The sequence below is a fragment of the Phallusia mammillata genome, chromosome 3 (genome assembly GCF_965637545.1).
Source record: "Phallusia mammillata chromosome 3, kaPhaMamm4.hap1.1, whole genome shotgun sequence".
NCBI classification, from domain to species: Eukaryota; Metazoa; Chordata; class Ascidiacea; order Phlebobranchia; family Ascidiidae; genus Phallusia; species Phallusia mammillata.
Window position 1 is genome coordinate 6,969,972 of NC_137254.1, and position 20,429 is coordinate 6,990,400.

The 20,429-nt window shown below is 37.3% G+C and overlaps 2 protein-coding genes and 1 pseudogene across 2 annotated transcripts; 2 read left to right on the forward strand and 1 right to left on the reverse strand.

The window, feature by feature from the left end:
* Positions 1-52: 52 nt before the first annotated feature.
* Positions 53-1,259, forward strand: LOC145217351 (uncharacterized). Its single transcript, XM_080084604.1, has one exon. The coding sequence runs from the start codon at positions 85-87 to the stop codon at positions 1,159-1,161; it is 1,077 nt and encodes a 358-aa protein (XP_079940730.1). The 5' UTR covers positions 53-84; the 3' UTR covers positions 1,162-1,259.
* A 1,455-nt stretch (positions 1,260-2,714) lies between these two features.
* Positions 2,715-4,162, reverse strand: LOC145219375 (dihydrofolate reductase pseudogene; annotated as a pseudogene).
* A 2,718-nt stretch (positions 4,163-6,880) lies between these two features.
* Positions 6,881-17,762, forward strand: LOC145219376 (uncharacterized). The gene is made up of 3 exons (XM_080086747.1): positions 6,881-7,671; positions 8,538-9,315; positions 14,662-17,762. The coding sequence occupies exons 1-3, from the start codon at positions 7,235-7,237 to the stop codon at positions 14,809-14,811; spliced, it is 1,365 nt and encodes a 454-aa protein (XP_079942873.1). The 5' UTR covers positions 6,881-7,234; the 3' UTR covers positions 14,812-17,762.
* The last annotated feature ends 2,667 nt before the right edge of the window (positions 17,763-20,429 follow it).

Consider the following 20,429-nt stretch of genomic DNA (forward strand, 5'->3'; position numbering starts at 1 on the left):
AAAATAATTTCAATTAAAGGTAAACGCCAAGTCGGTACACTAACATCAGCAGAAAGAGGCCAAACCATTACCTTGGAAGTATGCATGTGCGCAGATGGAAAGTACATGCCACCCATGTTTATATTCCCCAGAAAGCGGATGAAGCCAGAGCTTATGGATGGTGCAATGTCTGGGGCATGGGCAACATGCCACCCCTCAGGATGGATGCAGTCAGATCTATTTGTTGAATGGATGAAAAAAATTATTATATTTAGTCATGCTTCACTGAACTCTAAAGTTTTGTTGTTACTTGATGGTCATTCCACACATACGATGAACATTGACGTTATTGATTTGGCTAAGAACAACGGAGTCATAATGCTTCGTTTTCCACCGCATTGCACTCATCGACTGCAGCCTCTTGATGTGAGCTTTATGAAGCCACTGAGCACTTATTATGCTCAAATGGTCAAACAGTGGTTAAGAAGCAATCCGGGTAGAGTAGTATCTGCTTTTCAAATAGCAAAGCTGGTCAGTGAGGCATTTTTGCAAGCAGCAACTATGCGTACTGCTATTAAAGGATTCAAAACAACCGGTATTTGGCCAGTAAATGAAAATGTCTTCGATGAGGCAGATCATGCCCCCTCGACAACCACTGATATTATCCCATCTACGATAACCACTCCTTCAGTCACAACACCTCTAGAAGATCTGCTTTCAAATAACCTAGTGCTAAATGCTGAGCCAAACATGGACAATGCTGCCAGTATCACTGATACTACATCAAATCTTGATTTGTCATTTGCCCAATCTATTTGTGATGTGATGCCAATTCCAAAAGTCAAACAAACAACTATTAGAAAAAAAAGAAAGAGAGGTTCAACAAGTATTTTAACTAGCTCCCCTTACCTGTCAAAGCTGAAGTTACAAACACCAAACAAAGAAAAACAACCTAAAAAAGGAAAACACTGCAAGAAGTCTTTGAAGTATAAAAAAGCTGCAAACAATGTGAAAGTTAATCAGGAAGAAGATGCAGCCTGCTTATTTTGTGAGGAGTTATATTCCACTTCTACAGAAGGATGGATTTGTTGCTGTATCTGTCATAGGTGGGCACATTACTCCTGTGCTGGAGTTGATGAGTGTGAAAGGTGTGTTCGCTATATTTGCGATTTATGTCAGTGATTAGGCCTGTTACTGAAAAAAAGTGTTCATTGGTTGTATTTGTTGTTGTTTTTCGCAAATACTTTGTTTATAAATGCAAAAAAAACAATTTGTTGCTATTTTGTGTGTTTTGTTCTTTTTCGTTTTAGTGCAGTTTGACAAAACCTCATTTTACCCCACCCATGGGGCAAAATGGGAAAAAATGGACCCTTGGGAAATTTAAAATAACTTGTTGTTTGTAAAGTAAAGCTTGACTATTGGGGGTGGTTTCTGTAGGAGATAGATTAAACTACCTGTCATGTAAGTTTGGGTTCAATATTACCAGTGTTAACGAAGCTACGACGGTTTCCGCTTAAGTGTCCCATTATACCCCGCTTTCCCCTATTCCTGTTTTGTTCGCATTGTTGCCACACAATAGGAGTACAGAAAGTCTGACACATGGTTATAATACTCTTAAGTACCACAAAAACTGTGTAGAGCAGTTCGAAACTCACCTGCCTAATCTAACCTTCCAGTGTTTTGATATTTGGCAATTACAAATTGCCGTTTTTGGTGATTCTCAAACACAGTAGTGTGCTGTGAGAGATTTACAAGTGTGCCGCAAAATATTTCCTATTTTTAAGTGCAAACACTTCCTGGTGTCATAGCAATCATGATGAAGTACTGGTGTGCATAACAACGTTTTTTTCATAACAACTTTTCCACTTTTACGATTGCCACTAAAAATTACAATAATGTTTGACATGACCAATTAGGTGTTAGCTTGTTCAAATAGAATGTATAATCTTTTTTTATGATTAATTTTATTTATTTCTGTACTGTATTCAATCGAAAATTTACATAAAACTTGTTTTGCTACGTATAGTCAGAAACTATAATGTAAGCATACGTACAACGGCAGTTTCTTAAATTGAGGTATTTCAATGTACAACTAGCAAGCCTGCGAAAAAACGGACGTCAAACTGAACGTTGGTACTCGCAAGTTGTCATCATTGTTTATCACGACATTCCAGGTAAGCCCCTCACCAGATCAGATTCAGCATCATCAATTCCTGTCACAAACTGCCAGCCCCTAGCAATCCGTGTTGTTTCACTTACTGTTATTCGAACAAAAAAAAGTTTTGTGTCGGGAAAGTTCCTCTCAAAAAATGTCAAATCTGACTTTCGGGGAGCATCAGTTACAATCCAAACCTATTTAGCTGAAAAAAGAGCAATTGCCAGTTTGCAAAAATACTCTGGGTCATTGTTTTTTATATCCTACCCCAGGCTATCATTTTCTCCCTGTACAACTTTTTGTATTCACTGGACTTTAGTATTTCTTCATAATTTAGCCCATTTCTTTGGCAAATTCAAACTTTAGGGGTGCTGACAGTCTAATTATACCACATCTTTCTGTTCCAATAATGTGGGATACTTTCGTAGCAATGAAGTCTTTTCCACTTTTACGTTTGCCACTAAAAATTACAATAATGTTTGGCATGACCAATTAGGTGTTAGCTTATTCAAATAGAATGTATAATCTTTTTTTATAGTATTTCTGTACTGTATGCAATAGAAAAATTACATCAAACTTGTTTTGTTACGTATAGTCACAAACTATAATGTAAGCATATGTACAACAGCAGTTTCTTAAATTGAGGTATTTCAATGTACAACTAGCAGGCCTGCGAAAAAATGCACAACAAACTGAATATTGGTACTCCAAGTACATGAAAAAAATGCAGCTATATGTGATCACAATGTAGGCAACATAATTGACACAACAAAATTAGTAACACATAAACTTCAAAGCACATATGAAAGATTTAGGTATTTAGACAATCAATTCAAGAGGGTTTATTTTTTTGGTAAACTTCAACTTTCCACTTAATACCGTTTTTTTCATGTACACCCTGTGGCACGTTGTCAAATTGATCTGTTGGGAGCATCTTAAACGTTTCATCCAGCTTGGGAAAAAATGTGTCACATTTGAAATCAGCCATGACCCTTGTAAGATAAACTTTACCACAGTAAGGAGACTCTTGAATAACTTTGTAAACCTCCAAGGTTAATTACTTCATGTATCTTGTTTTGCCATTGTTCACATGATAATAATTGAATTAAATCTTCAAATGACCTAACAACGGCATCCGCTCCAGGTGTGTTCAAAGGTAGTGTCCGACTCATAACAATGTTGTATCGATTTTTCATTGGTTTAAAACAGTGGTTCTTAAACTTTTTATGCATGCGGCACATTAACGAACTACAATATGTTGCCGTGGCACACTTTGCAGGTAAACATAACAAAAGTTGTTACAAATGGTAATTTTCAACCTAATCGTGATGAGTAAGGATGCTTTCAATTAACGAATAACAAAAATATGAGCTTAGAAACGTTGTCATACACACTAGTCTTTCATTGTGAAGTCTTAAAACACCAGGAAATGTTTGCACTTTAAAACAAGAAGATTTCGGGGCACACTTGGAAACCTCACACGGCACACTAGTGTGCCGCGGCAGAATCACTGGTTTAAAAGACTTGGGTATGCTATCCCATTTTTTTTCTTCCCATTACAACAGCATTCTTCTTGCCCTCTGGTGGTGATCCAGTTGATGCTTTGGTGAACCGTGCCATTTCCTTTCTTAACCTCCAAGGTAAACTGCCATTTACTCCAATTCCCCAGTTGTTACAACAAGCAGCTAACAGTGAATTTCAATATTTTTTATGTTGCCCAAAATACTTGATTCCAACAACAAATTATTCCTAATTTGTTTATTCAAATATAATGTATAATCGACGTCCTATACAAGACGTCTTCATCAGGAAATGACAAAACTTGCAGGACAAAATTCTTATGGAGCGACAAAGTGCAAAACATATGAGAAACGGTTTGCTCTTGGTAGTGCTTTGAAAAGACACATCTTGATTCATACTAAAGAGAACCCTCATCGATGTGATGTTTGCGAAAAAAGATTCAGTGTCATTTCAAGTTTAATAAGACACATATTGACTAACAATAAACACTAACTTTACCGATTTCATGTTCGTAACAATATTTGCTTTGATTGTAAAACACCCCTGTTCGGTCTTGGTGTCCAAACAATGTGAAAAAAATCATGTACCACACACAGTCACAATGTAAACGCTGATGTTTTTCATATGCATGATCATCTGTTTCACAGCAATTACATATTTAATTTCGTTCTTGCTAATACCAGGCTTGCCAAACTTTTGAGCTATTTGAAAACTACAAATTAAGCAGTTTTATCTTACTTGGTTAAATAAGAATTCATCGGTAAACCAAATGATCATGTTTTTGTGGTGTTTTCTGTCGACCGGTGAAATCTTACATGGTTTAAACAACAATAAATTTTGCTGTATGCCGTTATTTGTGTTTTCGTGCAACTCATACAAACACACAACGTGAACAGTGTATTAATTTTGAAAACATACTACATAAGGATTCGAAATCATGCAGAGAAAATAATTTGAGACGTTTGGCCGAGTATGGCACCACAATCAACACTTTTGTAGGTTTGTGCGTGCTCTACGTATAGTTTAAAGCTCCACATCCACCTATTTCCTGGCTCACTACAAGCAAAATGCATCATTTGCAAAAAAGAGCTAACAAATAATTTTAAATCTTATCTATACTTGCTAATATTTAGATGTCTCAACTCAAATGTGTCACAAAAAATATATGCACGTTTTAAATGAAACGATGTTTACTCAAATGGAGTTTACAATAGGCAACAGGCTTTGATTTTTTTAACTTTACTCAACTTACTTAGCAATAACCAGAAACAAGCAAACTTGATTGGTGTTTACTTGTTGGTTACATTGACTACAGCGAGATATATTGCTTCATATTCAAGTTACAGGTGTTTTGCGCATTACACATGCGGGTCTATATTAGCGTATTAGACAAACATAAATTTTGCCAGAGCTATTGAAAATCTGTCCGAACAGTTGGTTTTGCCAATTTTAAATATAGATGACGTTTGTAATCGGACACGCTGGAAACAAAAAATGTTGCACAGCTGACCGTAACTTGCGAACCCAGATAGTGCTGGCAGACTTACACATTTTAATTTGCCGATTGTTGATTGCATTAATGTTGATTCTGTTTGCAAGCCGGTGCATTGTTCAAAAAACATTATAGGTTTGCAAACTTGTTTAAGCATTGTAAAATTTGAGTGTTGAGATTGAAGAAATTTGTTGCTTACATGTTATGTTAACCTAATGCTTCATACTTCTTTATTATTACATTGGGGGAAGGAATATGTAGGAGAAATAAACTGTTGCTGCCAGACATAATGCATCAAGAAATTTTTAGCTCTTCCAGCAGTTGTTATAATATTCCGACGTTTTGATGTCCCATACCAGACACCTTCATCAGGATAATGACAAAGGAAGTTGGGCGAAGGTTTCTGTACAGTCGTAAATTTTAGCTAGAAACTTTGCCGAAAACTGTTCAGTGGGCTGGATGAAGGTTTAAAAGTAACGAGTTTTTGTTTGTCAGTGAAAAAGCACAGTTGGCTGTTTTAAAAAATGTAAAACTAGTAGTTTATCTTTTTAAATAGATAAAAATTCTTTTTGAATATGAAGCAAGTGTTTAAAACAAATCGCAGTCAATGTAAAAAATATGTAAAAATGTAAATAATGATCGTATAGTCACTGTAGTTAACTAATTTGTGTATGTGAGCAGACCTGCAGCTATAAGAAAAAATATCTGTGATTTTAGTTATGAAAACTTATGTTTTGTTTAGCAGGTAAATTAAAGACACTTATTTGTAATATAAGCCAGGTATTTTGTCAAAACAAAACCTCTTTTAATTAGGAAAAACTAGTTTCAATGTATGTAAAGTAAGCTGTATCTTTCTGGTTCCCTATGACCAAGGATTCCCATGTCTGACTTGGTTGGATTTACCAATACCATATGTAAGTTTGTATTTTGTAGTAACATGTTTGATATATATCTGTATCACTTATCAGTATAACTTTTGCAATGTTTTAAAATGTTGGCATTAGTATACTTTTTGCCTTGTCATTCAGATGCTGTCCTATCAAATGTTGGTAAATTTTGTGGCCAAGTTTTGTTTGTCATGTGCAGTAGGAGAAAATAATATGAAAAAGTAGTTTTAATATGTATAACTACTATACCACTATAATCTTTAACACTTAAATATTCATTAAAACTAGAGTGTTGTTATTTAGATGTAACTCAATATCCTGAAGTGTCATTACTTGATCAAGAAAGATGAAACTAAGTGTACTGGCTTTGAAAACAAGGCCCATGTTGGGAGTGAACTGGCTTTGAAACATCAGAACACTACTTGGAACATCAGACCACTACTATGCCAATAAAAAACAAAAAAATATTCAGTATTTCAAATGGTTTGTTGTTAGTTATGATCCCAATAAAATGTTTCTGGCTATTTCATTATGTTTTCATGTTGAAAATAAATAGCTACCATGAAGTTTTGCATAAAAATCCAGGTCTTCAATCGGGAACAGGACAGAAATTGTACTTAATAAACAGTAGTTGGTTATTATGACATATAGAATCAGGATATAGCAATGAGTAGCAAATAAAAAAATCACAAACGTTTTCTTCATCATTTTGGTGATTCAAACATTTTGTTACTGTACAGTAAACATGTACATATGAACAGGGAATATGACGTCACAATGTCAATTAATTCAACAGTAGTTAAATAAATATGATTTAAGTTATTTATTACAAATAAACATGCAATGGCATTTATTCATTTGGCACACTTTGTTTTGTGCATACGACGTTTCCTAAAAAAGTTGGCCGTTCGCCCAACTTCGCTTCGCTACGCTACGTCCGGTGTGAACACCCCCTTCGCTCAACTTCGCTTCGCTACGCTACGCTACGTCCGGTGTGAACGGGCCTTTAACGTTTATCGTGTTGATGTGAGATTGTATGTTCAACAAGTGTTAATGCCGATTTTTGCATCTTTCTTGGCCGCATCCCTTTTATGTTCTTTTCGGCGCGTATTCAAAGACCTCCCCATCTCGTCGACGTTAATCTAAGTGCACTCTCCACATGATATTACGTACACCACGCCCTTTGTCGCGTTTGTATCTATGCGATGTTTGCAAAAAAAGATTCAGTGTCATTTCCAATTTAAAACACACATGTTGATTCACACTAAAGAGAAACTTTATCAATGTGATGTTTGTGAAAAAAATTATGCTCACGGTAGATATTTAAAAACACACATGTTGATTCACACTAAAGAGAAACCTCATCGATGTGTTGCTTGTGAAAAGAGTTTCAGTGTCATTTCAAATTTGAAGAGTCACATGTTGACCCACACCAAAGAGAAACCTGTTCTTTGTGATGTTTGTGAGAAGCGGTTTGCTCGTGGAAGAGATTTGAAAACACACATGTTGATTAACACCAAAGAAAAACCTCATCGAACCGACTTCCACCAGCGATGTTTCCTAAAGTCGCGGAACATACATTTTCACACCAACATGAAAAACGTTAAAACGGACGTTCTAATGCCGATAACTTATCAGTCGCTTTTGCACCATTGAGCTACCACCGCATTTTGTGTTTGTTTTGCCGTCCTTGTTGCTATATAACAACTTTTAGTTTATAATTTATGTCATTGCCCTGATGAAGGTGTCGAATATGGATATCAGTACGTCGGCATACTATTATAAAAACTACTGGATGAGCAAAAAAATTGTTAATGTGTAGTATGTTTCACCTTAGCACGCATGTTGTTGGAAATTATTAGTATGATGTAAATATGTTTGTGCTTCTACGTTCCGAAACGAAAAAAAAAAAGATTTCAACGAAACCCATTTTTGCTACTTCTTTTTGGTGTTCCTTCAGGCGCCCGTTCATTGATCTGTCCGGCACTTTGATATACAAAGGCTTTGGTTTTAACTGTGGTAGGACTTTAACCGTTGGTACCTGGATGTGCTGGTCAGTTTCTAGACAAAAACGGCCATATTTTATTCTTGGATACAGAAATTTCGACACCCTTGGTTGGTACAGTTTGTTAAGCGTACATCACAAACGAACCAGTATTACAAGGTACCTACAGTTCAAAATGAGTATAAAAACAGATGTTCTAATGCCGATTAGCTATAGGTCGCATTTACAACACTTAGGAATTTTATCCACGTTTTATCAACGTATTATCGCAGTTTTCGCGCCAGTGTCTTTTTTTGTTTACTCACGGGGTGCTATAGGAACGACTGTTTGGGTAGCTCACGTTACCCTGGTGTAGACCCCCGTATAAGCGGTCGAAACATCGTATGACTTGTTTACATTTGCCAGGCAAAAGAAAAGTCTATCTTTTTTCAGCTTATAACGTATCAATCGTAGATCAGCAAAACGATTTTTTATAACACCTGAATAACTAATTTAAAGAGAGATGACATCAACGGATTTGGGCGTGGATCAAGCTGATATTTGTGATCAGAGGTTTTTGGAAGGTGGAAATGTAAAACGACATATGCTGAAACACAGCATTGAGAAACTTAAGCGATGTGATGTTTGTGAAAAAACTTTTACCCAGAGTTCGACATTAAAAAGACACATGTTGACTCACACCATAGAAAAACCTTATCAGGGTAATGTTTGTGGAAAGACATTTATTCGGCTTGCAATATTGAAACAACACATGGTGACACACACCAATGAGAAACCTCATCGGTGTGACGTTTGTGAAAAACGGTTTGCGCGTAAAGATGTTTTGAAAAAACACATGTTGGTTCACATAGATGAGAAGCCTTATCGATGTGATCTTTGTGATACACGATTTACACAGAGTGGAAATTTAAAAAGACACTTGTTGACTCACACTAACGAAAAACCCTATCGATGTGTTGTTTGTGAAAAGAGATTCAGGATTAATTCAAATTTGAAAACACACATGTTGACCCACACTAAAGAGAAACCTTTTCGATGTGATGTTTGTGAGAAAGGGTTTGCTCGTAGTGGAGATTTGAAACAACACATGCTGATTCACACTAATGAGAGACGATATCGATGTGATACTTGTGGTAAAAAATTCACTCAACATGGAAATTTGAAGACACACATGTTGATTCACACTAAAAAGAAACCTCATCGATGCGATGTTTGTTACAAAACATTTACCCACTCTGGAAATTTGAAAAGACACATGTTGACTCACCAGGAAATGTAACTTTACCGGTGTGATGTTCATTAAAATGTTTATTTGGGCTAAAACATTGCCTTTTTGTGCGGATTTTGTTTCCTAACAAGAAACATGTATCTCACAGAGCAACAATAATAAAGGTCACCCTACGTACAGTTAACGTTGTTCACCAAACCATTCAAATCTTGCATAAATTATGTGGGAAATTTGGCAGCTGTCAACGAAATATCCGATTGCTTTAAATTAGGAATGCCTTTACAATATTTAAAAAAAAATTCTCGTTTGGTGCTGTTTTGTATTTTCAGTGGTCGTATTTCAAAATGACTTTTTTACTGGGATTGAACAACAATAAACACGTTGTACATAATGTACATAACTTTCAAAATTTTTAAAATATTATAGGCGTTGAATGTTTAACAGTTTAAACCAATTAACTCTAGTTTGACATTGGGTAAAATGTTTAAACAGACAAACCTAAATAGAAAATTCAAGATTAAATTGAAACACATTAGTATCAGAAAATTCTGGGATGAACAGTGAGAAGCTTTTAGGACATAGTCTCCAATAAAGTAAGTTCTTGTCGCTTCATACGCCTTCGGTTTATGGCAATTTAAAGAATCGGTATGAGGTGTTGACTACTTTCTGTTCAATTCTGAGCGTTTTTGTTGGTTTTTATGGAACCTGCCCAGGCTCGTAAAAAAACGTTAAAATAATAAAATTATTATGTGAAATTAGTAATGGTCTGGACTATAGTATAAATAGACTATATTAAAAAAAACTGTAACGTAGTCAGACACGTACATAAATATTGAACAACATAACCTTTTACAAATGGTTATCACTAGTAACTGCTTGGGTTTGTATAATTAAGGACTGAAAGATATAAGTGTGTGCAATAATAAAAAACTGTTTAAACATGATGCTAAAAATTTTTCCTCATGTTCGTTTTCGCAACAATATTAGTTTGATCAAATTAATATCTGACCGACAAAACGCATTGACACTATGCTTGGTGGTCTATCCTTACCTTGTTACCCCTTTATTTTGCACTTCGATTGTCGGCGAGCACCTTAGTTTTCTAAATGAAATGCTCAACGTCATTTTTAGCTCACATAACCGTTTATGGCTATAAATCATCAAATCTGTATTGTTATATAATTTCAAACCAAAATAGCTTTATATCAATCCAAATTAAATAATATTTTGTTAGTAAACATGATTTGTACATTGGTAATCATACAAGATTATACTGGATGTTATTGTTCAGATTAGTTGAATGCTTACCATGTGCTGGGTTAAATGCACAAACTTGTCAAACACAACATGTAAATTAATCATAACAATGTCATAAATAATTATATTTAAGGTAAATAGAGCATTTTCATTTACTTTTGCCAACAAACTATGAACTACAGGATCAAGCTACTTAACACGCAGAAAAACGCATGGTAGGCGAATTCTCGTTTATTTCTGCGCGATTCAAGCGCCCGAAATTTGTTAAGCGCAAAACTAGACAGGAAAAATGAAGCAAACAAACTTTTTGTAGGTCTGAGTGCAACGTTTTTGCCTTTTGAGGTCCCTCTTCGATACTGTTATCTAAATGCGGACCCCTTTGTGTTTTAATTATTTTTGTGCTTTTAATAATCAATCTCATTGTGCGCGAATTAACCAGTTGTCGCGGACCCCTGTTGAGGACCACTGGTCTAAACGGACTTAAAGACCCACACCTATTTCCTGGCTCAGTATAAGCAAAATGCATTATTGGCAGGGCTGCCATACCGTCCTTATTTCTAAGATTTGTCCTTATTTTGAGGAGGTATGCCTTACAAAAAGTTCATTGTCCTTATTTCTAAGAAATGTCCTTATTTTTGACTTACGTCCTTATTTTGTCTTGTTCTCAACAATTACTACACAAATCCTGCTACAAGTAAACGTAAACCTAGACCTGACCTGTTATGAGATGCACTAAGTATTTTTTTATTAACAAGGAGTTGCTGGAACAGATTGTATTTGGCCAAAATTATGCATGTTATCATATGCTATGTGTCATGGCTCGTATAAAAACAAAGATTTGTTCAAAACGTTTGTTTTGTTTTGTATTAAAATTTTGTTTTTCGGTTGTTCTCATTTTTTGTTTCAAGTCGATGGCAACCCTGATTATTGGTAAAAATAAAAGCTCAAAATTAAGTTACATCTTATCTATACTTGCTAATATAGCTTTGACTGCCTTAATACAGCTTTGACTTACTTACACATCTGTTTATTGCGCGTGTCTGTGCTAACACAAAGCAAGCAATTAGTAACAAATGGCCAACTAGAAAAGTGTATACTCGTTCGTTACATTGACTCCAGCCAGCTATATTGCTTCAGATGGAAGTTGCAGGTAGTTCCCTCATTACATATGCAGGTGAATATTAAACACTTGGGAATTGTAATTAGACTGTAATGTGCGGACCAAGATGGTTCCGGCAAACTTATATACATTTTGATTTGCAGATTGTTGATTGCACTAATGTTTATTCTTGTCTGTACATTGCTTAGGAAACATTAAAATGCCACAAAGAATCTTTATGTTTGGTTTGCAAATTTGAGATTGAATATAAATTAGTTGCTTTACATGTTATGTTAACCTAATGTTTTATACTTTGGTCTTTATTACATTGAGGAAAGTAATTTGTAGTAGGAAAAAACTGTTGCTGCCAGGTGTAAGGTGTCAAGAAAACATTGGCTCTTCCAGCAGTTTTTGTTTTAATATGCCGACGTTTCGATGTCCCATAAGAGACACCATCTTCAGGGTAATGACATAAATTGAGACACAAAGTTGTTACATAGCAACAAGGGTGGTAAAACACACACAACACGCAGGGGCAAATAAAGCAGTGCGCATCAATGGTCGAGTGATAACACCTAGCTCAATGGTGCAAATGCAACCGATAATTTATCGGCAGTTGAACGACCGTTTTAACGTTCATCGTGTTGGTGTGAGAATGTATGTTCAACGACTCTAGGAAACTCACTTGTGGAAGTCGGTTTCCTTTGCTAACACTTTGGCAGTAGAAAAACTAATGGTGTGATTATGCACAGTAGCATGTTGTGATAATGCCGATTTTTTGGCATCTTTCTTGGCCACATTTCCTTTGCATTCTGTTCGGCGCTTATTTAAAGACCTCCCCGTCTGGCCGATGTAAATCTCCTTGAGACCGCACTCTCCACAAGGTATTGCGTACACCACGCAACTTATTGCGTTTGTATCTATCTAACTAACATGCGACGTATTACATCCGTTAACTTAGAAATGTTTGGCAAAGTGACAACAGCACGCCTTTAGGAGTGAAACTTTTTCCATGCAATCTTTTCGGTCAGGGATAATCCAGTTCGGGTGCGGTTTAACCGCAGCGCCTCGTCTACCCTTCGTAATTCTGTTTGAAGCACTCCTGGATTTAGAGGACATTTTTGCAAACAAGTGTATGGCACGGTCATTGACTGTCCAGTGTCGGTGGTCGTTGCCAAGATGATCATGGCGTCGGTGGAGGAACGCGCTCTTCAAACGTTTGTTACACCACCACGATTCTGGCAAAGATATGTAGCTGACACATTCGGCATCATCAATAATTGCCAGGTAACAGCTTTTCTGAATCACTCATTCAACGGGCAGGACGGAACGCATTCACCATGGAGTTGCAAATTACCAACCGGTTACACTTTCTGGTTTAGAGATTTACTAGCGCAGACCGAAAAGTTCCCACGCGAGTGTATCACAAACCAACGAGCACCAGGCGTTACTTGCATTTCACATCTTACCATCCTCTACGCAAAAAGATAGCTGTGTCAAAAGCACTTACAGATCAGGCCCGACGTTTGACCACAGGACGAGGAATGCTCCTAACGGAATTACGAAGGGAACACGAGGCCCTGCGGTTAAACGGCTACCCGAACTGGATTATCCGTGACCGAAAAAACAAGGTTGTGCGAAAAAAAAGTTTTATACCAAATCGCGTGCTTCTGTCACTTTGCCTTACCTTCCTAAGTTAACAGATATACTCCGTCGCATGTCAGATAGATGCAAACGCGACAAAGGGCTTGGTGTACTGAATACTTTGTGGAGAATGCGGTCTAAATAAGATTTACATCGGCCAGACGGGGAGGTCCTTTAAGACCCGCCGAAAAGAACACAAAAATGATGTGGCAAGGAATAGTGCAAAAAATCGGTATGAGCAAAACATGCTAATGTGCATAATCACACCAATAAATTTTCTGCTGCCAAGGTGTTAGCGAGGAAAACCGACATCTACAAGCGAAGTTTTATCGTGGAACATACATTTTCACACCAACATGGTGAACGTTAAAACGGACGTTCGAAATGCCGATAACTTATCGGACGCTTTTGCACCATTGAGCTAGGTGTTATGTGATTATCACTCTATCATTGCGTTTTTATCACCGCATTTGTGTGTGGGTTTTACCGCCCTCTTTGCTATATAGCAACTTTGCGTTTTCACTTTATGCCATTACCCTAATAAAGGTGTCTAGTATGGGTCATCGAAACTTTGGCATATTATAATAAAAACTACTGGAAGAGTTAAAAATTTGTTGATGTGTAGTGTCGGATAAAGAAAAACACATGCAAAACAACTGTGTAAATCCTAACATCGTGTTTCAGTGAATATGGTGTTACTACCAGACACATTTCAAACACCTTTCTGTAAACATCCGACAAACGTCAACAAATCACACGTCGGGGTGTCTTCATCAAGATAATGTCAGCTAACCAACACAGTCGTGAACACGAGAAAGACATTGTCACAAAAACGTAGATAAAAACCGATAGGTAATCGACATTAGAACATCAGTTTTTATATTCACCATGTTGACGCGCCAGTGAATGTTCCACGATTTTGAAAAACACTTTTTTTGTAAACTGTCTATTTGACAATCGCAGCAGCTACAAAATTGATAAACTCATCTCGTCGTTGCATGGCTTGCCTAGACCGATTTCAATGAAACCCATTATGCTATGTATCTTTGGTGTTCCTTCAGGCGCCCGTTTCATGACCTGCCTGGCTCTTTGATATACAAAGGCTTTGGTTTAACGGTGGTGGGACTTCAACTGTAGGTTCCTGGATGTGCTGGTTGGTTTGTAGACAAAAACGAGAATATTTTATTCCTGGATACAGAAATTTCGACACCCCTGGATGGTACACTTTTGTTAAGCGTGCATCACAAACCAACCAGTATTACAAGGTACCTACACTTCAAAATGAATTTCAAAACAGATGTTCTAATGCCGATTAGCTGTCGGTCGCATTTGTAGGACTTAACTACGATTTTTATCAACGTATTATCGTCGTTTTCGCGTCAGTGTCTTGACGATGTGATGTTTGTGAAAAAACTTTTAAAAAGAGTTCGAACTTAAAAAGACACATGTTGACTCACACCAAAGAAAAACCTTATCAGTGTACTGTTTGTGGAAAGACATTTGGTCGGTTTGGAATATTGAAACAACACATGGTGACACACTGAGATGAGAAACCTCATCGATGTGATGTTTGTGAGAAACGGTTTTCCCAAAGTTGCAGTTTAAAAAGACATATATCAGTTCACACTAAGGAGTAATCTCATGGATGTGATGTTTGTGTAAAAAAGTTTGCTCGTAGTGGAGATTTGAAAATCCTCATGTTGGTTTACTCTAACCCCATCACGGAGAAGCCCCATTGGCGTGTTGATCAAGTTTGATAGACACTTGTTGACTCACAATAAACAGTAACTCAACCGTGAAAAGACTTGTTTGGGCTGAAATTTCACCTTATTCTTCGAGTTTTATTTTTACCAATTGAAAAAAAAACATGTATCACACAGAGTAACAATGAAAACAGTTACTTTTTGTGCAGTAACACTGTTCACTAAACCATTCAAGTCCAAACTAAATTATGTAACACAATATGTTCCGGTCGATGAGATATTATGAGATAAATTTAGGTCGACTTCATCAGGGTATGAGATGCATTTCAGTTCGCCTTCACCAGGGGTAAATAACACTAAATGCGCGTAGTAAATTGCACGAAAAACAAAGGTAAAACCAATTGAACGCAAGTACGTCACATCGCAACGAAAACAATGCGCGATAACAAATGATTGGGCCTCTAATATATGAGCATCAGTTTGTAGCAAGCTGAAAGGATCAAGTCTGTTTTAATGTTAATTGTGTTACCCCGTTGTTGAATATCCCACGACTCATGAAATAGTCTTTTGCTGTTTACATTACTCCTCACACATTCTTTCTTAAGTTAGAAATTGTCGTGGATGGGCAATATCTAAACCTCCAACAGCCGCCATGCATACCGACGATAACTGTGCAAATTGTTAAAAGACTCGAAATTTGAGAGGATTGTCTCAACTGCCAACAGAATCAGTCAGTAAATTAGAAAGTAGGAATATATATTTCGCCTAATAATGGCATCATCAGTTCCTGAAAAACGCAATAGATCAACACCAAAATATCAAGAATGTAAAACAAACACAATGTTCTAAGCAACTCAACAACGCGAGTGTCGCCAAACACAAAATCGTTAAAAACCTTGCAACGCCTGGAAAACCTAAAGGTAACACCTGTGAAAACCTGACAAGACCTACACCGTGGACAGATGTAAAGAGAAAAAGGGGGGTGGGAACCAAGGCGTTCGCAACTAAAAGCCGAAAAAACGATAAAAAAGATAAAATGAAGATAAAATTAAAAAATTAAACTGCCGTAAACCGTACCCAAAGGCCGTTAAAATTCTAACCACAGACACACACAAGTCACACACAAGTATGAAACACGATCACGAAAATTATCGAATCTTGGGCAGCAACATCTTTTGAATATTAAGCGCGCCGCCAGTAAGTTTCAGCCATTTGGCTTCGCAGTGATCCAAACGATCAACATTGGGTTGCTCCACAAGGGTGACCGTAAAACATTCCGCGATATCTGGTCTCTTCATAAATATATCGTGGTGGTGGATGGCGAAGTGATGGCCCAGCGAGGCGTTGTCATTGTCACCGCTGGTTTTAAACGTGTTCCACACTGTTCTATGGCCAGACCAACGGGTAGAAAATTTGTTTTTAGTTTGGCCCACGTATCTGATGTTACAAATCCTGCAAGTGGCCACATAGATGCCAAAATTGCTGCAATCCAGGGACTGCCTCAGAGCAATTGTTCTATCGTCTATGCAAAGTTTGTGTTCAGTAGACACCATATATGTATGTGCACCGTAATGTCCGCATAAAGCACATCTTCCGCAGGGAGCCGATTTAGCAACCTCCTGGCTATAATGTGCCAGGCGCCTGTAATTGAGTAAATAGTTGCCCAACGTAGGTGGCTTCTTGTAGACAACTCTTGTCTCAGGCTTTAGTGTTTGTTCTTTTTTGGTCAAGCGAAGGAACCTGGGAAACGACGTTGCCCAGGGGACCACTTCCGTGCTGCGGGTTTTCGATGGAGGTTTGAACCTGTCTTTCCAGCTTTTTGCAGTTTCTATGCAAATACTGATGATGGGGTCTGGAAACGCGGATTTCTTGCATTTAACCGCGAGCCGCAGCAGACTCGCTTTGAAATCGTCATCCTTTTCGTTAAGCCTTCTTAGGCGAGACGCTTCTCCCAAAATAACAGCGCGGTAGATATGCCTGGGGTGGTGTGAAGTGCCTGTAGAAAACATCTGTCTGTCGCCGTTGCCTTCACGTGGTCCTGTGTTACAAACCCACAGGGTGACGATGACGAATGCACGTGGTCTACATCTAAAAACTCGACTCTTCCATTGTCATTTCTCGGGTCGAGAACGCGGAAGGTAAGATTGAGGCCTTCCCTAGCAAAGGCGTACTGCAACTTTGAACTGATGTGGGATGTGGTTTTGATCCCTGATGAGACCCAAATGATGTCGTCGATATAACGTTTAAACACCTCAGCCCGCTTCAAGGTAGCCGCGATGGACTTAATGATAAAATGCATTGCGATATTGGCAATAGAGACTGAGTGTCACCTGCAATGATGCCCTTTTGTTGACGGTAAAGGGCATCGCCATATTGGACAACAACAGCATCGAGAGTGTACATTGTGAAATCAACCAGGCACTTGCGTTCGTTGTCGTCAAAATCGGATTGTCCCTGTAATGCATCGGTAATAGAACGCTGGATAAGATCTTTGCCGACGCTTGGGTACAATGCAACCACGTCGGCTGCTACAACATACAATTCTGATGAGTTTTTCGAACCAGATTGTGCTATACATTTTTGCCATTTGATCACTTCTTTTAAATAATGTGGTAAGTAATTGCACGGCCTTTGGGTACGGTTTACGGCAGTTCAATTTTTTTATCTTAATTTTATCGTTTCATGGTTTTTTTAACGATTTTGTGTTTGGCGACACTCGCGTTGTTGAGTTGCTTAGAACATTGTGTTTGTTTTACATTCTTGATATTTTGGTGTTGATCTATTGCGTTTTTCAGGAACTGATGAAGCCATTATTAGGCGAAATATATATTCCTACTTTCTAATTTACTGACTGATTCTGTTGGCAGTTGAGACAGTCCTCTCAAATTTCGAGTCTTTCTTAAGTTTTAGATCAAATTGTGGAATAACTGGATTGTCTCATTACCCAGTCGAAATTTTTCTTGTGCTTTTCCCCGGCTTGGGAACAGCTTTATTCTGCATTTCTGTCGAAAATCTACCTTCTGCCATTGTTACATCACACGGAAATGCGAGATATATCTGTATTCAGGGGCGGCTCGTGCGAGGGGGCTGCGGAGCTGCAGCACCCCCAGTATTTTTACTTAACATTCCTATTCCATGTTGTTATACAAAACATTCTTTACATATAGTTTTTATGTTTGATCAGTGTATACTAAGAATAACTTTTATGGCATTAATCGGCATTTTATTAAAATAAAATTAATAAAAACTTTGTATTATTTAAAAAAAAAAATTGAAAAAATAATAATTATAATAAGTTATCTATGGCGGAGCTGCAGCTCCAGTTTCGTGACGTTTTCAGTTGTGCGCATGCGCACTTGGAAAAGCTACATGTCGGGCGAAATAGGCGAGAGGGGGCTGTGGCTCGCGCAGCCCCTCCCGTGACGTAGCGCTAGTTGTGTTGTCTGCTTCGCGTCAGTGAGCTCCAAAGCCAAACCCGTGTACTGTGTTTTTAAGTTCGACAGTAAGTGCAGTTCAAGAATTATTTTGCTATCATTAAATTTGTTGTTTGACTGTTAGTCGTGACTTTTTAAGATGACTGTAAGTGGGTTTCAGTTTTTACAGTTATCATTGAATTAAATAAGTGTATCTAACACCTTGAAAAAGAAAAAAAGGTCATCTAACACCTTCAAAAGTCACAATTAACCTTTATAATAAATAACTGAATTAAAAAGAGATGAAAGTATGGGACAAAACATCTGCTACTCCAATGTCATGCAGGAATAAGCAACAACAAGAAATACTTAGTTTTAGTTCCTAATGCTACCAAACAATAATTAAATTTGTGACTTTGAAGTTAAATGCCTTACTGAAATTCAGGCAATATCAAATGCAGAACAAACTGCAAGCAACTGCAAGCAACAGGAATTTTGAAATGAAGACAAAAAAAGAGTGAAGACAATTTAAAGTGTGGATTTCTTAACACACCATATGGACAGTATTTGCAACCAAGTGCAATCATGTGTATTGATATAATGGACATGTACTGTTTGTCTAAACAGTAGCTGCTAAATTGCTTCACAGGAACTGTTTCTTAAGAATGATTATTCTACAGACAAGATAGTAGTGACACCAAGCACATCCTATTGTTGACAAAGAACAGCTAGCTACTCAAAATGTTTCTGTAGATCTGATGTTCATGAATACTTTGAAAATAATTAATCTAGAGATGATGTTTTGACAAGTTAAACTACTAGGATGAAAAATCCTTTTTGCTGTTTCCATGATTCCTTCAAAGGCAAAACAGTTCTTTTTAACACTGACAAAGATGCCAGTTTTGCTGAGGAACACCAATATATCCAAAAGACTTGCAGTGCCAGTACTAAATAGAAAAACAGTTTCTTAGTTATCATTTGGGATTAAGGAAGAAGCTATCAATTATCATGTCCAAACTATAACTTCATGATTCATTTTGGTTGTAGAAAGGAAGCACCAGATTTAATAGTATGGTTTAAATTTAAGTGGGAGTGTTGTAACTTTTAAAGCTTGAAGGCGGTTTGAACTTAAAAAAGGAATTAAAAGCTATTTGCCAGCAAGCAGCAATTATTGCAGTTAAGAAACTAAAATACAATTAATAGTCTGTACACAAAAATTCAAGAAAGATGTTTAAATGAACAAGTTCTGAAACCAATGTAATGTGGTTGTTAAATTTGTTAGTTATGATACCAATAAAAAGCTGTATGGCTAGTTTTTTTGTGTGACAATAATCTGTGAAGTGTCATAGAATATGTTGAAAACGCTGACTGTGACTAAATTAACTTAAATGAAACATGACAATTTTTGTTGTCGAACTGAAATTCCTGTTGTGTTTTACCGTATTTACAACCGCTTCGTTTCGAAGCTGTGCCACGTATGTTTTTGTTTTTCACATTATTACTGAACGTTATTGTGTTTGGCCCGTCGCTGTGCAAGTAAACAAAATACACAAATGATGCCGTCTGCTGTTTACACTCGTGTACATTATTGCGTCACAATGAAATTACGTCACAATGGGCAGCACCCCCACAAATTTTAGGCACGAGCCGCCACTGTCTGTATTGTGCAGTGACATCGGCCAAGCGTGCAAAAGCCAAACTTGGCACAAACAAAAACGCCAGATATGGCGGGTAGATGGCGACATGCGCTGTCGCTTGTTTGTCGACATTTGGCATTAAATCATCATCAGCACACACAAAAAGGCGTGTTACAAAATATCCTTTTTGTGATAAACTTGACGAATAAAAACTGATAGGTTGCTACTTGTCATTGTTTGTTTTTTTAATTATGCGAGATTCCATTCTGTGCTCAAAAAGATACATTCATTTTAATGATCAAGTTCGCTTGGATTTAATGATCAACAGAATTGCAATAAAACCTGGCACCTCGACGGCGGGCTTATTTTCAGGCGTTGTCCGCCTACCAAGAATAAAAATGCAACAAAC